The sequence below is a fragment of the Sceloporus occidentalis genome, unplaced genomic scaffold (genome assembly GCF_023333645.1).
Source record: "Sceloporus occidentalis isolate IW3139 unplaced genomic scaffold, rSceOcc1.0.p SCAF_23, whole genome shotgun sequence".
Lineage (NCBI taxonomy): Eukaryota > Metazoa > Chordata > Lepidosauria > Squamata > Phrynosomatidae > Sceloporus > Sceloporus occidentalis.
The window spans coordinates 8,950,598-8,968,711 of record NW_028317003.1 but is presented as its reverse complement, the minus strand read 5'-3'; the positions used below and the strand labels follow the sequence as shown (position 1 = coordinate 8,968,711).

Sequence of the window (18,114 nt, the reverse complement as noted above, 5' to 3'; positions counted from 1 at the left end):
TGAGGGGTAATAGTGGGAGTGGGGCATAATTTCCCTCACCCAGAGAACGAGGAGCTTCACCCAGAGGCTCCAGGTCGAAGCAGTTTCCACAAACGGAAAAAATACATTGAATTCTAATACCTAACTCCATGTATGCTGTAAAACGCACTGAAATCTATACAAAAAAGAATTTCATGGTCTATTTTTTGTAATGATGCCCTTCCATGCCACATGCATCAGGGTAAGTGTTCCACATATGCCCATTAATTCTTTCAATCAACAAAACCTTTGAAATCGGTCCAGTATGGATTGTCCCCATCACTTAATAGGTCTGAAAGTTGCAGTAATATACGGACAGTCTGTGACGTATTTCAATACGTCTACGAGATGAAGTAGAACACGACTTATTTCTAAATGCAGTAAAATAGTTTACGTTACTGAGGCTAAGACACAGCTGGTCACGCTAACACTAGTTTGAACCAGCTGTCTATGATCAAAGCAGGCAGATGCTTATTTGTAATATCCCTATCTGCCCTGTGAGGTGCTAGAAGCCTGGAATGGTTGGCAATGGTAATTCCCGTCAGGCAGAAGGCTCCGCCCACTGAGAAGGCTGTCACAGAGAAGAGCAGAATATAGTTCCAGCACAAACAAGTATCTGCAAGGCAGAGAAGGTTAGAGAATCCTGGCCCAGCGTACAGGGGTACACCAAATCTTTCTGTAGCCCTCCAAGGACACAGGAAGCCCGATCTGTAACCCTGCGCCCTGCCCACTGCTGACCCTAGCACACTAAGTGCATGGACACCAAGGCAGCTCTGTTCTCAGCCAGCACCCAGGACAGCAAGAAGTACAAGCAGTGCTTATTCTCCACGATGGAGCAGATGGCAGAATGAGTAGCTGAGTACAGGAGGGAGAGAAGGAGGAAACAGGAGAGAGAGGAGCCCCACCTGCACTGCGGCCACAGCCCCCATTACCACAGCAGCAGCAGCCCCCAGATCCAGCGCTAGAGCAAGGGGTCGGCATGGAAAGCACCGCAGGTGAGTAGTGGGCATTTGGAGGGCGGGGAAATAATGATCTGTTGGGGGTCACCTGCATATTCACATAGACGAGACAAGTAACTTTGCTTTAAGTACTGGTGTGTGGCCCCTGGGTAGTTGATGTCCGCGTTGGGCACGTAAGTGGGCATTTTGCAGCCTTGTTTGTGTTCTATTGACTCTTTCATATATATGGCATGGGGGGGCAGCGCTGCCGGTGTGTTTCTGGGTTATTGGGGTGTTGGCTATCACAATGAGCCTTGCTCGGTAACGCGGACAAGGTGTGGTGATGCCAGAAAGTGGGTTACATGTAGAAGGGGCGGGTTACTCTGTCTCCTCGTTCTTTCTCTGGGCTCCTGTCATCCTGCAGACTCACATGGATCAGCCGCCCTAGCCATGTGCGGCCTCTGTTTACGTTCTGACATGCGTTGCATCTGATTGGCCGTCTCGATATGTGACGTACTGATTACATAATCAGAAATGCCTCCCAAACGGCTTTCCACGTGAGGCTGCCAGAGGGGTCGCTGTTTTTCGTGACCTAGTTTCTCGCTACACGTGGATTCTAGGCTCCGAGTTTCCAGCCAATCGGCGTATGGTTGACATTCCTAAAGCCACACCCTTTCCTATTCTGCTTTGATAGCGGCCGGGCCGCCATAGTGACAGCCAGGCGATGATTGGTTGGGAGTGCCGAGTCTAAAAGCCAGTGACGTGCTGTCTGGAAGGAGGCGCGCACGTGGATCTCAGAGCAAGGGCATTGTGTAGAGGCATGAGAGAGGCCGTGTGACTGAGAGACTGAGGAGACGGGCATACGGCAAAGGATAGGTGGCCATGTGAAGAGGGGGAAGATAGTCGTTACAATGTGACCGGGGTATGTGAGAGACATGCTCTGTCTCGTCATGCAATGTGACAGAGGGCTGTATGAAAGGAGACGAAGAGAGAGTTACCCACGCTTCATTACAATGTGAGGCTATGTAAAGACGAGGTGTGACTGGGGGCATTGTTACCACATGCTAATAGACAGCCTCACCAGCTCAACTTTTAACCCTGAACTCATTATCTCTGCATAAAGCACAGTTATTCAATCAAAGCTTAGACCTCACTTCAGTAGAATTGTCTGCAACTTCTGGACAACTAGAGAGAGAGAGCTTAAGTAGAATTTAGTTAGTTATTAACAATATTGAGGGTGCATTTGGTAAAAAAAATCTGGATACTTACGAGCTTTCCCAGAATAAGGAACTTGAGGTACATGCATCTGAAATTTATTTTTTAATTGATATAGCACCATCATATTCCACAGCGCTGTACAACGAGTAGGAATTGACATTGTTATACCAGAATCACTTTTATACATAACTTGCTCAAGCACACTGTATGTTTGTGCCGTGCATTAACTATAAATGATGTCCATAGTTATTAGGCTTGGCCATTTGGATTCATGGGAATTGTAATTTTACAGTTTGTACAAATGTCGGGGGGGGGGGAAGCCCCAAATTTGCTCCTCCATACATTTCTGCCCTCTTAAGCAAATACTCTCCTACTTACGTTCTTCCCATGGGCTAAGGCTGTCCTCCTCACTTATCACCTCTTCCTTTTCCCGTCTACAAGATTTCTCTCGGTCTGCCCCATATCTCTGGAATCTACTTCCACCAAACCTCCACCCTCCCTCCCAACATTCAAGAAACATCTCAAAACCCACTTCTTCGGAGAAGCCGCACCGTCTTAGCTGCTAGAACTTCCTTGTCATTGAAACAACCCCCACACTACCTCTCAGCCTTTCTAAGTGCCTTATGTTTGTCACCCCATTCCCTCAAGATTGTAAGCTTGCGAGCAGGGCTCTCTCCACCTAATGTATCTGTTTGTCTTAGTCTGTCAATTCTCATCTTGTCATACCCCTTGAATATATGTATTGTATTAAGCGCTGCGTAGATTGATGGGGCTATTTAAATAAAAGATAATAATTTTGTGAGCTGGGCCCATAGCTGAACATAGAACCTTTATTGTCGCTGTTATGTTCTTTGGTTCTGAACGCTTATACATCTGTTGTCCACCAGGGGGAAGTATGTGTTTTTATGACTCCACATCCACCAATGTGTACCTCACCATAGAGTTTATGTTATGTTATTAATTTAAATTATAACTAGTATGTCAGTAATGACAGAAAAAAATATCACTTTTTAATGTTCATTTAACGCTTTCAGAGCCCCGGGTTTGGGATGTATTCCACAGAGACAGGTCAATTGTAATAGTTTTACAGTAGTTATAATTGGGTTGCACTTGACCAGTGGAAAGTGCATATATTTTAAAGTAATTCCTAAAACAAAGTATTTCTCTTAAAAGCCCACTTAGCAAATGTATATGTGGTTATATACACGTGTAGATTAAGCTGGGAAGACTGTATGTGACAGTATACACACAGAGACATGTATCACATATGCGGTTGGCACCGAAAGAGTTAAGCTCAGAAAGTAAGGTAAAAGGCCTGCATCCCGACGGCTCTACAGAAAACTGCTTTTTTTATCATTACTTTGTGCGATTATTACTTATTGGATATATGGTTGGCCTTCTAGATCCACTTTGCCAACCACGAATCGCATATCAGTTTGGCACTCTAAGGGTTAATGTTCCTTGATCCATATATTACTTTCTTCCAGCTACTCATTCAGTATAAGAACCGGTCGGATTTCCAGTTGTTTTAACATTTTGACCACTTGAAACCTTTCGTTAAAAGACAGAATTGTCGGTTCTACATGCGAAGAAAACGTAATGGAAGAGAAAGATGTTGCTGCTGTTTGCCCCCAATATATTATTGTTGCTAATAAATATGGCCATTTGATTCAGACTTGGATACCTGTTTGCAATGTGTTTTAAGATATTTTATATAACTAAGTACACTAATCAGTATGTGAACAAATAGTTACTTTTCAGTCAGGAAATAGTTTAGTCTGTGGCTACAACAAAATACGCACAAATTAGGTAGAACACTCAAAATTAATTTTGTGCCTAGTTCCGTAAGCCTGTGGAGATGGCTTGGAGACTGTAGTTAAATACTATTTACCTGCACATTACGGGGGAACGTTACAGAGTTTTGGCACCAGATGGCAATTCTTGTTAGAGGGACGGGTCCAAAGTGGTGGCAGCCCCAGGGAAGCTTTACTTTGGGCAGATCACCCAATTTGGACCCCGTAAACCCTCTTTATTCCCCTTATGACCCTTACTAAGAACTCAATGTGAGAGTGTACAGAGTATTAGGTCTAGGACCGACCCACTTACATTAAAATGTGAATCTAAGGATTAACTGTAGTGTTTGTGGTTTCGTCCTTAATTGCTTTGTTTTTGCATTCCATGGGCACATTCTCTTCCAAGTCCACACTGGCATGTCTTATTTCTGAAACAGGAGTATGATAGATGGGTGAAGACTCCTTTGCTTTATAAAAGGCCAACCCCTGTGAGCTTACTGTGAATGTGGAGAGATTTTGCGAAAAGTTTTACTTTTATATATATATATGTATACCGATATAATATATATTTATATATATGTGCTCACTTGTGGTCATTTGATTCATTTAATATTACTTTTGAAAGCTTCTCAGGGAATATGGAAAAAGGTTTCTGTCCTCTTTGCTGGGACCCTAGTAGTTCAGACATTTTCCCCAGTCTGGGGTCATAAAGCTCCCACAAAAACACACAGAGTTTTCCTACCCTGTTGAGTGTTGTAACTAGGGCATAATGTGAAGTGGAGGAGCTGAAAATTCCTGCTGGTACTTTGCAATACTATGAGCCCAGAACATAGTACTGTTACAGCGAAGACCATAGAACCGATCACAAAAACCTCGCAAACAGAATTAACACTGAAATCGAACTATTGTTTAGGAGTACTATAGAAACACGTTATTGAGCAATACAGCAGGATTCAAACATCATAAAATGTGAGTTAATAATTTGCCCGACATCGTACATGTGCCCTGCCTTCACTCCCTGTTGGTCATAATTGCGCCGCGCTTTTAACAAGACTGCTTCACAGCTGGCTTCTATGCCATTTTATATTATTTGACATAATTGTTCAGGCATAATGGTTCCATGCTTCCTTTGCATTGTAAACCGTGCCTAAAATAAAAGTTAATGGCTACCAGGGCAATATGTATAGTTTTGAACATTATGTGTTGATGCAAAATAACATGCATCATATGGCACTTCAGATGTTGAAACATAACTTCATTGTCGTTAGAACCTTTCATGTTGCAGCAATTTTGCTTATAAATTCAGCCAAGGCACAATGCTTATTTTTCAGGGTACCAAGTGACAAATAGGGGTTAAATCGGTCACACAGTCATTGGCACATGTGGTTGCATGTGGGCTTAAAGTACCAAATGTCTTCTTCTATAGGTGGTGTCATCACTTACATCAGCTCCTCAAGCTCAGCCTCCAGCCCTTCCTCCTGCCACAGCGACAGCTCCAACAGTAGTTTCCAGTCGTCAGCCTCCTCTTTGCCCTCCTCTCCCAGTAGCTCTGCTTCTGAGGGGAGCAGCGGTGGTAGCAGTGGAAATGGTGGAGGCAGTGCCAGAAAAAGTGACCTTTCTTGTGGGAGCATCATCTCCAGCCTGGAGGAATCACAGAGGAATCAACCGGTCGACACACTGTGTATCAAGACGACCTACACGAGTGCAGCAATCCTGACCAAAGCCCAAGGAGGACTGACATCCAGTAAGTAACCCTTCTGTATGTTTGTATTTATATTCTTAGATGTGTTTAAAAAAACAAACTACAAATCTCAAGTGTGAAGGATCTTACAGAATGTACACTTTTCTAAAAATATTATGCACAGAAGCTCTTCAGAAGTTCCAGTGCAGTTCAAGGAAGAGACAAATAGAAATTGTACCTTGCATTTACAAGTAACATTTAACTAGTATGGGCTCCCCATGACAGCTGTTTTATACACCACTTTTTAGAATAGGAGAAGGTATCATTATGAGCTACATTTATATAGATTTCTACACGTACATTGTAAAATGTTAACAGTATATATATATATACACACACACAAAAAATATCCAAAGTGTAGATATCTGAGAAGATCTGTTCTTGTTTTTTTATCGGGTAGCTATTTTTCCTTTGCAGGGTTGCATTGGTATCATGTTAACTACATGTTGCTTTTGAAAGTCTTTATTTTCTGGTTCATCCTCTAATCAGTGCAGGGAATTAGTCCAAGTGGTTACAATCACTATCTTAGTAACACACTTTATAGATCAGATATGACCTTTTTGTCTGATATCCACAGAATTCAGCGGCATGATTCTCCTGTGTAAGGTGTGCGGGGATGTAGCTTCTGGGTTTCACTACGGAGTTCACGCTTGTGAAGGCTGCAAGGTAACTGTAAACTTATATTTTATAATTAGTAACACTATCCAAAATATTCTATATTGGTTTAAGGAAGTTGGCATGATACAGAATTCTAAAATAATGCAAAAATTCTAATACTAATGCAAACCCTAACATGATAGGTAGAACAGTCCTGCAATATTTGTCATTTTGATTATTTTCTAATATCCGCAGTTTAAAATGTAATCTTTAACGCAGACGTGTTGCTCGCCTGTTAATCTTTCAGTTATTTGTATACTGTGGGAGCAGCCATATTAAGTTCCAGTTTTCCCTGTGCATAATCATTCTTTCCTGTTAAAATGGTAATGGTTGTTGTTTGGTTCAGATTGCCTTATTAAAGATGAGTTGAGAAGAAGGAGGATTCAATGGATTTTGCCCATATATTTTAACTAAATATCTAAGATCAATACATCTAAATATCTGAGTTCATATCGACCCTGCAGTCGGCTCATTCAGTCATGTGATCATGTTAATGAAAATTTTTCGTCAGCTACTGTGCCTCTTTGCCATCTTTATGATCTGTGGCGAGAGAGAGAGCATCAGTTGGTGGTTTCTATGAAAAATAGTACCGTACTTAGTCTCGACTTACGTATCCCATGTAGCCCATTGAACACCTCCATCCCATCCACCACCCCGATTCTTACCAAAATCATTATTATTTTAATACAATCATTTTAATAAGATTTTAGCTAGTAAAGTTTTAGATTTGTGGGTGACCTGATGGAATTAGTAACAGAGTAGGCTAGGGCGGGGGCAAAAATATTTTTTGTATTATACCTGTAGTTCAGGTTTTGGTGGGTGGCTAGAAGGAATTGGGGACAGAGTAGGTGAGGGCTAAAAAAAAAATATTTTTCTTAGTTTAAAGCATTCAGGTAGAGAGTGGCCAAATGGCTGCATAAAAAAGCATCCAAATGCCCCTGATGAAATACTCTGGCTTGTCTGCTTTACAGAACTGTATACTTTTGTGGGTATTTTTGTTTTTTTTGTTGAAAACTAGAGTTATAAACCCAGCATACCAAATGTAGAAATGTAACAGTTTTGAAACTGTAATGTACTCCTTTATAATATAAGGGGAAGAATGGTTAAATCGACATATAGCTGTGTTAAATGAGGCATGAAAAACCTTGCGTGTTGAAGGAGTTAATGACTTCAATGGGGAAATATAACAATAAAAGTAATTATTTGTGCTTATGTTTTTTAAGGGTTTTTTCAGGCGAAGCATTCAACAAAACATCCAGTACAAAAAGTGCCTCAAGAATGAAAGTTGTTCAATCATGAGGATGAACCGTAATCGATGTCAGCAATGTCGCTTCAAAAAGTGTTTGTCTGTTGGCATGTCCAGGGACGGTATGTTAACTACAGGTTTTCACACTAAAACATAGCTCTGTGTAACCACCATACCATCACTTTACATCTTTGTTCTTCTTCTCTGTTTCTGTGCCCTGACCTTTTACCGAGAAAAAGTAAGAAAAGACAGGAGCTAAAAAGCGGTGCTACTTTACAGTGGCAGAACTCGTGAGCTAAGGGTCCTGGTGTAAGATATCTTTTAGGGCTACTCTTTTTTTTTTTCCCCCCCGCAGTAAACACAATTATAAATAAATCAGATTAAACATCTAGTAAAATACAGAATTTATTTAAATAACTTAATGAAATTATTTTGTATTACATTATTACAGCCATAAGCTTGAAAACATAAAAAATCATTAAGCAAATAGTTGGAATAATAGCTGAGTTGGAACTCTTGCCAACTCAGCTATTCTAGCCTCTCTTCTATATATATCCTCGTATTTGATTTTATTAACCCTCTCCTTAACTTTTTCCTCCTTTTTTTATCCCTCCCAATTTACTCTTCCCTCATATCTTTTTTTTTTTTTTTTTTTTTTTTTTTTTTAATCACTCATTCTTTACTACATCCTTTTCTCTTTTATTAAAATTATTTTTCATCTACTTTGTCTCGCTCTATCTTTGTCTTATTAAACAACTCACATTATTTGCCCTCTATCGTATCCCTTGCCCCGGAATCCATTCAAATCCCTTTGCCCCGTCATGTCCTTTGTTATATCCCCAGCCCACTCTCAGATCCCCCTTTCATATGCTTTACCCGCAGCCTTCTGTCAGATAGAATGTCACGTCTCAGATCCCCTACCCCCTTTTATATCATTTTCCCTCAGGCCAGTATCATAACCCCTAGCCCCCAGGCCTTGTCCCTACAGCCCCTGTGTTAACTGTGTGTAAACTGTTTCCTTTTACGCTTGCTTACATTATTTTATACAATAACATATACCTAGACAATCATTTTTTATATATATACACACATACTCACAACTTCACATTTACATACACGTAAACAAACATATTACCTTTTATTTATTAAGTGCCAACACATTACACAGCAATGTACAATTTAAATGGGTTAGTTACACAAACAACAAATATAGATTAATACATACAGACACATGAGGAGATGAGAACCCTGCTTATGAGCTTGAATCTAGCTTTATGGTTCTTTTATACAAAGTTCCAGTCAGGAATGGTGGGCTTTTGAGGCCCCCCCTAAGAGCTTTCAATCTAAATTTATACATATGTGCTTTTGATATTTTTTTAAACTTGCTTATCTTATTTTACAAACTAAAATATGTCCACACACAGACACTAACATTCTTACACACACACTAACATACTTCCATACATGCAGTAACATACTTCCATACTCACACACTAACATACTAACTCGCACACAGACACTGTTTTTACACAGACACTAACGTACTAACTCGTATACAGACACTAACATATTTACACACACTCCTACCTGGTTCTCTTCCTCAGTTCGCACACGCTTCCTATGTCTGAGCGCCGGAAATGACATCATATCCTGGCGCTCAGATTCTGTGAGGCAGCTGCCCACAGGCCTAGTGGCTCTGGTTGTGGCACTGGGGGGTGCCAGCCTCCTGGTTGTCTAGCTTTTCATCACTCCACATATGCCATGATGACCCTTTACCTTGACACAGATAATAATACCTCCCTTACCTTGTTACAGATAATACTGTAAGTTTATTTGGCTTCAAAGGCTTTAACCCCTTGATGACAATTGCCGGTCCGGGCACGTCACCGAAATTCAAGTCGTTAACGACAATTGACGTGCCAGGACCGGCACGTCTTTAAACGGGTGCAGAAAGCGATCTATTTTCGCTTTCTGCACCGAAACGGCTTTGCTGTAATGCCTCGACCTCGAGGCATTCAGCAACGCCATGATCGGCACAAAGGGGCCATCTCTGGCCCCTCCCCGGGGCGTCAACATCCGCCATACTTTGTATGGTGGCGGACGCCCGTTTTAAAAGCGTTTAGGAGGCGATCAACGATCTCGATCAGGAGGCATCCAGCGACACCAAACACTTACCTTGGGATGGACTGTCACCGCTCCGGAGAGCGGTCACAGCCGCAGCTGCCGGTGATCTTCGCCATCAGCAAGATGGCGGCGGCCCGGGAAAAAAAACAATAAAGATGAAAAAGTTCGCTAGACGGTCTCCAGACCCTCTAGAGAACTCTGGCTCCACTTGCAGGTTGAATACAGGTACTGCATTCAACCATGCAAGTCAATGGAGCCCAGCTTTCTAATCACAGTGTGATTAGTAAAAATAAATTAAAAATAAAATAAAATTAATAATAATTAGAAAAAAATAGTAAAAAAAACCAGTAAAATGTAAAAATAATTTCCCACTGATGTCACTATCAGGGGAACCTTCAAGTTGAAAAATTTTTTTACATTTTTTTTAAAAAAAGGCAAAAAAAAAATATATATATATATATATATATAAAGTCCTAAAATTAGCATATTATCTTAAAACAATTCTCGCATGGAAAGAGTTAAAATACTGGCATATTAAATGCCCATGAGGTGTCTACTTTTAAAAAATGTATGATTTCATGGGGTAAATTGAATTGGCCGGGTTCAACAAGGTCCCAATTAACACGGGGGGAAGGATGGCCACACGTGCTGAACACATATTGTTGTCGTGTGACAGCGGCATATACCAGGAGCTTTAAATTCATACATAAAGTAGGTGTGTGGGGGAAAAATACACACAAAAGAATACTACTGCAAACTTTGAAAAAATGCTGGTGGTAAAATGTGTGCATGCAAAGAGTTAAAATACCCTGTGGCTGTAGTTTGCAAAAATATATGGTTTTGTTGGGCACACTGAAATGGCCCGGCTCAAAGATGTACCAAATAGGGCATGGGCAGTGGATCCCCAAATGCCAAAGTTCAACATTGAAAAATGTGCATGCCCCAAATGTGGCCCTTTTGCCCCCAAACAGCCAGGCAAAATCATTCATGTGGGGTATCACTGCGCTCAGGAGATGTTGCTGAACACATATTGGGGTGTTTTGTTATAGTGACATATACGAGAAATTTTTAATTCATACCTGAAGTAAAATGTGTGTGACAAAACAAATGCAAAAAAATTACTACCACAAAGTTTGACAAAGACTGGTGGTAGATATGGTGCATGGAAAGAGTTAAAATACTAGCATTTGAAATACCCTGGGGTGTCTAGTTTTCAAAAATATATAGCTTTATTGGGCACACTGAAATGGCCCGGCTCAAAGATGTACCAAATAGGACATGGGCAGTGGATCCCCAAATGCCAAAGTTCAACATTGAAAAATGTGCATGCCCCAAATGTGGCCCTTTTGCCCCCAAACAGCCAGGCAAAATCATTCATGTGAGGTATCGCTGTACTCAGGAGATGTTGCTAAACACATATTGGGGTGTTTTATGATACTGACATATACAAGAACTTTTTAATTCATACCTGAAGTAAAATGTGTGTGAAAAAACAAATGCAAAAAAATTACTACCATAAAGTTTGACAAAGGCTGATGGTAGAATAAGTGCTTGGAAAGGGTTAAAATACTAGCATTTGGAATACCCTGGGCTGTCTAGTTTTCAAAAATATATGACTTTATGGGGTAAATTGCATTGGCCGGCTTCAAAGATACCCGAAATGGCACATGGGGGGAAGAATTACCAGATTTGGAAAAAATGGCTTTGAAATAGCAAAACGCTACCTGTACTTATTGCTCCATAATGTGCAGAAAAAAGCAAAAAAACATAAAAACATTGGGTATTTCAAAACTCAGGACAAATAGTAGAATCTACTTAGCAGGTTTTTTTATTACCTTTTATAGATGAGTAAAAGATTTTTCAACTAAAAGTTAGAAACAGTAATTTTTTTTCTAAATGTTTCACCATATTTTATACTTTTTTTAATAGTAAATAATATGATACAATCAAAACAATGTCATCTAAAGAAAGCCCTTCTTGTACTGAAAAAAACAATATCTAATGTGTGTGGGTTCAGTAAACGGGAAAGAAGAAAATTACAGCTAAACACGAGCAGTGCAGAAATGTTAAAACGGCCATTGTCACGAAGGGTACAAAAAGTAAAATCAGCCTTTGTCACGAAGGGGTTAAATAAATTATCTACTTTATCTCTGTGTTCCTATTAGAATTGTTCTAGCTGGAATTCCGTAACATAAAATCATTAAATAACCTTGCTAAGTAGATTGATAGAGTTGTTTAGAGTCACCATGTTGTTAGTCCAGTCTCGTAAAACTTGTACCAAAACCATGAGAGTAGACTTTCATGATTTTCATCAACATTGATGTCAATACAGTTAGCTATTTCTGACTTTATCTTTTATGCAACAGCTGTTCGTTTTGGACGCATCCCAAAGCGTGAGAAGCAGCGAATGCTGATAGAAATGCAGAGTGCCATGAAAACCATGATGAACAGCCAGTTCAGAGGCCCAGTTCTTCATGAAGCAATGCCAGAGTCTCAGACACCCACATCGTTTTTGCCAGCAGTCCCACATGCGGTAGAAGAGAAATCAGGACCGAAAGCTCAGTGTTTTCCAGAAAACCTCACTCCTCCACCTCCTGCTCCCCAGCACACACTACCTCCTCCACCACCACCTCCAACTTTCGATCCTAGCAAAGAAGATGTTATTGGTACTGTAACCAGGGCTCATAGGGAGACCTTCATGTATAATCAAGAAGCCTCTGAAATTCCAGCTGAAGCACAAAGAAAGAAAGAAGAAGTCAATTATGGTGTCAACCACAACAACAACGAATATACCAATAAACCACATAATTCTGCTCATTATCATTTGAACGAATACCAGAAGCATCTGAATGGGCACAACAATAACAGGAATAAGGATTATCAGAGTGGACGTTCCATTAGTTTCGTCAATGGTCACAGCATCAACTTTTCACACGGGTCCTCCCACAAAGGGTGCAGTAAAGCATCAGTATTTGATACATCTCATAACAACACCATGAATGGCTACACGTGCAACAGAGGACGGAGAATGCATCTGGTACAACATTTTTCATTGATAGTTTGGGGCATGGGAATATACTGCATTTTTTTCTGTTCTAACCCACCATTTTCATTTAAAAACAGCCGGTGCTTTATTTATAGGGGATTTGTTCTCTAAATAAGAAATGTATGCAAGTAGTTTATAATCAGGGATTAATATTCCAGTTTATATATCGCTTTATAAGTAATGATCTCACTATTGTTGACTCTTAAAATGTATACTAGCAAGTAAGACGGCTACTATTAGCCGTAACTTATTAGAACATTGCAACTGGATTTATCTGCAACAAGTATGGCAAGAAATATTTACACATTAATAAAAGGTAAATAAGCCATGTTAAAAAAAAAATAAAAAAAGTACATAAAAAAATTGTCAGTACTTCCAGCATGTGCTCAAAAATGCATAACATTTTCTCAAAATCCCAATTGTTCATTTGAAAGAGTAGCCAAGTAGTTTTGTTTTTCACGTGGCTCTTCTAAATACTCTCCCTGGCCTCGTCATCCGCAGCAGAGCGTTTTAATATTAAACTCTGCAGAGCCGCTTACCCGCATTACATTTGATAGAACATACTCAGGCTAGCGTGCCTTTCGGCAAGGTTGGCCTGTTTCATATTTAGCGGCACTTTGCTTGCTTTTTATTATAAATGTAGCCAATATCTGTCTCTTAAAATGTTTTTTTTTGTAATCTGCAGGTCTGTCCAATGAGCATGTCTCCTTTCATGAACCCAAATAAATCTGGTACTCAAATCTGGGAGGAGTTTTCAATGAGTTTTACACCTGTTGTAAAGGAGGTAGTGGAGTTTGCCAAGCGCATTCCAGGATTTAAAGATCTTTCACAGCATGACCAGGTCAACCTTCTGAAGGCTGGAACATTTGAGGTAAGTTGCTTCTGCTATAATGTATAAAGCTTTATAATTGGGTCTGGACACTAAGTCAGGATTTGAAGTCTTGAGAGGTAAATTTAGTGTTGTGTTTTTATTGTTAAACTTGTGGTGTAAAAGAAGTTAAAAAAAAGAGCCACACTGTTTTGTTAAAGATACACTCTGACCATTACATGCACTTTAACGCACATTATAGCCGTGCTACCTAGACAATTGTGTGCATTAGTCCATTTCCCCCATCTAAATGCACTGGAGGAGATGTGTTCAGGCGAGCACATCTCCATGCACATGATATACGAGCTTCCAGTCCGCTCCAGGCGCAGTGAAGCCACGTGTCCGTGCGTGGAAGGGGCTGCCATTGATTTCAGTGGGATCACTTTCCTGCCACTGATTGAATGCTTCAAGCTGTCATTCAGTGGCAAGAATAGAATAGACCATGGAGGAGGAGGGCTGCTGTCAGGTAAGTGCTTTATTTTTATTTTGGAGGAATATTTAATCATATTTCCCCTAGATCTGAATTGTCTCCAGCAATCAGTAGGAATTTTCTTTTTTTGTTTTTTTAAACAAACATCTTACAGTCATCTATTTTTTCTTTTATCAGGTATTGATGGTACGGTTTGCGTCACTGTTTGACGCAAAGGAACGTACTGTTACCTTTCTCAGTGGGAAGAAGTACAGTGTGGATGAGTTGCGCACGATGGGAGCTGGAGATCTTCTGAACTCAGTGTTTGACTTTAGTGAGAAACTCAGTGCTCTCCAACTTAGTGAGGAAGAAATGAGCTTGTTTACAGCAGTTGTCCTGGTTTCTGCTGGTAAGCAAAAAAAAGATACTTTCTGTGATTAATGTCCATTGTTATTCATTTCACAGCATGTCATCTTGCAATAAATGTCCACATATCCTCTGTCTGGTAAAATTAACAAACCAAGGTAAACCTTATAAGCTTGAAACGGGCAACAGCAGCCAATTAAATTGTACTGGGTCTGAGCATCTACTCTTCCTGGCATGTCCTTCACCATTTTTAAGTCTGACACACGTACTTCATAATATGTCTTCATAATGAACAGAGGCATGTCTTCAGTGGAATATTGTGACAAGTGCACTGCTATTCCCGGTTAGCTGGGAAAGCTGAACTATGGTGTGAAGATATGAAGAGGCTCAAACTGTCCACCTCCGTACTCAACTGTGTTTTCTTTTCTGTGGAGCTTTTATCCACCCTGATTGATAAATCGCAGGCAGTCAACTTAACGTACAATTAAGTGAACCAAACATTCTGCCTATACACTGTGCCAGCCAACTGGCTAGAACATGCATGGGTAAAAATCCCCCACCCGTTATCCCTAAAGCGAACGTAGATAAAAACTACAGACATTGCTGCTAGGTGGGCTGCACATGATTTTGTGTGTACAATTGCATGTCTGGTTGAGTGTGGATATATGTGTATATATATAGATATATATGTATGTAAATGGGTTTATCCACATTAGTTTCGTAGACACGATGTCAAAAAAACAAGAGTATTGCATAGTTTGCGGTGATACCTTTTTTATTGGACTAACATAATATTTAAAAGACAGGCTTTCCAGAGTTATCCTCTCTTCATCAGGTCTGAAGCAATACTAATCAACATGACAGAGGTTATAACTTGAAACAAGTGATGGTATTAGAGAAGGGGAGAGTGGGGTGACGTAAATGACGGGCCTGGAGGTGAAAAATGGAAAGTGGTTGAGATATAACCAAATGACAGAACGTATATATATTTACATACATACATACATACATACATACATTTGCTAGCTGTTTCTGTAGCAAGCACAGTGCATATGTAATGTGTCATACTTACATGCAGTGGATTCTGTCATTCAAACTTTTATGGTAATATGGTACATTTATGGTAAGATTAGTATCCCCTTCTGCTGTCGTTTTACATTTGCACACAAACACCTGCTTAGGAGGGTAATGCAAGTGTAAGCAGGTCCCCAATTTTTTATATTAAAATGTATATAGTAATATGAAATGCAGTAACTATAGTTTATTCATGCTTAAAGTTACCAACTTTTGTTTGTCTTAGTCACTTTTTAAAATCTATTCTACTCTATTTTCAGAAATTATTTTATAATTAACAGAGGTCCCTGTATCTACGGGCCCCAGAAACAAATACCTGGTTTAGCGCCTGAAAAAGAGAATTATTAATTTAATTAAAAAAATAAACATGGGTAATTCACAGGGTAAACTTAATAGAAGACAGCAAGCAACAAGCCCTGTGGGGTCACAGTGATTTTTTTCAATCAAGATGCAGCAGTTAATAGTCTGAGGATTTAATACGTGAGATGTGTATTAGGAAGAAATGTTACTGCGTTAATCACCCAAACAGAGACACCCTCAACATGCATTTCCTACTGCTGGTTGCAAATTGCTTAATAATAATATTCAGGGTTAAAACATTTACCCTTCCTGCTGCTTCAGAAACCTTTCTCTTCGCAATGAACACAGACACAGGTCATAATGATATTACATAGAAGCTGTCAGTGGCTTAGTGAAACTGATGATGTCACAAACATGAACCCTCAAGCATTGTGATAGCCCTACATTGAAAATGATTATGTCAGAGATACCCATCTTCCAGTGAAACATTTACTAAAGGCAAACCAGCTCTGGAATATCTGTAAGAGATAAAAACTCAAGGCAGCAAGCTTGGGGGGATTGCAGAATTGACATTGAGGGAAATTGATGAGGGGATGTTAGCATTGGATGGAGGGAATATGAGGAGTTCAGCTTTTAAGAGACACCCAGGTAGAGACAGAGGCAAGGCAGATCGGGACAGGATAGATAGATCTGGGTGTCATCAGCATACACGTGGTATTGAAAGCCAAAGGATGAGATTAGTTTGCCAGGTGAGGTAATGTAAAGAAAGAACAGAAGGGGTCGTAGAACTGAGCCTTGGGGTTCCCTGACTAAGTGGGGGAGGGGAAGTGTTACCCATTGTCTTCTCTTTATTCTCCCATAGTGCATTTGTACCCTAATTGAAATCTGATTTAATTTATACTTTGTTTTTGAATGATCACACTATTTTGTGTTCTCATGGTGCCCAACGTTGGGTGTTCCCTTCCCTTTTCCATGAAATGCATAATTACAGTGGAGTACTGCTTGTGAGAGACCATGTGGCTAAACCTTTGGTGGCTTTCAAGTAAAAATACTAATGAAAAAATATTAGACAAAAAAGAGAGTTGTCTAATGGTCCCAAGGTATCAGGAGCTCACTGTAACAGTATCTGAAACTGTAGACCAACAAATGCAATTCTATACACTTCCACTAGGGGGCATGTTTCACGCTGGTCAGTGGATCAGTGATTCATGTATTGAAGTGTCGGCATGTTACATTTGTGTTCAAAATACATTAATAAATTGGCCATTGAATAACCCATGCAAAGGATTAAAAAAAAAAAGTAATTTTATATGTTTTCCTTGTTGCTGAATTCTTACATATGTCAGCCCTTTACATTTTGGACTCCGAAATACACACCTTCGCATAGCAATATTCCTTCAATACAAAAATGTTTAAAATGTTTTTAAAGAAGCACTCTAATGACCTTTCTTTATTTTATAAGTTTGTCAAAATATGTTTGTTTTTCTGTTTTAGATCGATCTGGTATTGAAAATGTAAACTCTGTTGAAGCATTACAAGAAACTTTGATCCGCGCACTTAGAACTTTAATCATGAAAAACCATCACAACGAGGCCTCAACCTTTACCAAACTCCTACTCAAGTTGGCAGATCTGCGTTCCCTCAATAACATGCACTCAGAGGAGCTTCTGTCCTTCAAAATTCACCCATAGGCCTCTTAATGTGTCATGTCTACTGTATATTGTGTGACAGACCTATACTGTTAGTATTAGGCCAAATTCTCTTTAGCAATTGGGCAACCATAAAACCACTTGTGTAGAACCAGTCCAACTCAAACACATTTGTGCCTACAACGCCATTATACATTCTCCTTGCACACGATCCCCCAATATGTGGCTTGGAAATGCCAACTAAAGAACAGAGAAACGTGCCACCATCGACTTTACTGTAGAGCAGAGTAGATATCCAATAAACCAAAATTGGCTGGAAGAGGCAAGCAGTTTGCGTTGTGTTGGAACTGGGAAAGTGTTTTTTTTATATTGCTCCAACTTGGGAGGAACCAAAATATGAATATACCAAAAAATATATAATTGGCATTAAAGCACTTTAATGATCTATACATGATCACCAAGTACAGCTGCATGGCACCTTTAGAGGGTCGGTGAGATAGTTGTGTATTATGCCCCCTAAGCATTCAGGTTTATCTCTAGTAGAATACAATAATTCTATTCTGTCTAGAATAGACATCAGATAGCAAATGTTGTGTCGCTGTATAGTCATTATGTCATAATTTGAGAAGGTGTATTATGCTTGGAATCATATGTGCCTAAACTAAGA

General features: G+C 39.8%; 1 protein-coding gene across 2 annotated transcripts; it reads left to right on the top strand.

The window, feature by feature from the left end:
* The first annotated feature begins 5,377 nt into the window (after positions 1–5,377).
* LOC149300770 (nuclear receptor subfamily 1 group D member 2-like) lies at positions 5,378–17,489 on the top strand. 2 transcript variants are annotated; one of them, XM_089484857.1, is made up of 7 exons: positions 5,378–5,711; positions 6,286–6,374; positions 7,589–7,733; positions 12,102–12,772; positions 13,467–13,652; positions 14,257–14,467; positions 17,293–17,489. In XM_089484857.1, the coding sequence occupies exons 1-7, from the start codon at positions 5,378–5,380 to the stop codon at positions 17,487–17,489; spliced, it is 1,833 nt and encodes a 610-aa protein (XP_089340983.1). The 2 variants fall into 2 exon arrangements, with proteins under 2 accessions (XP_089340983.1, XP_089340984.1); XM_089484858.1 differs by having other exon boundaries at positions 5,378–5,715; positions 6,293–6,374.
* The last annotated feature ends 625 nt before the right edge of the window (positions 17,490–18,114 follow it).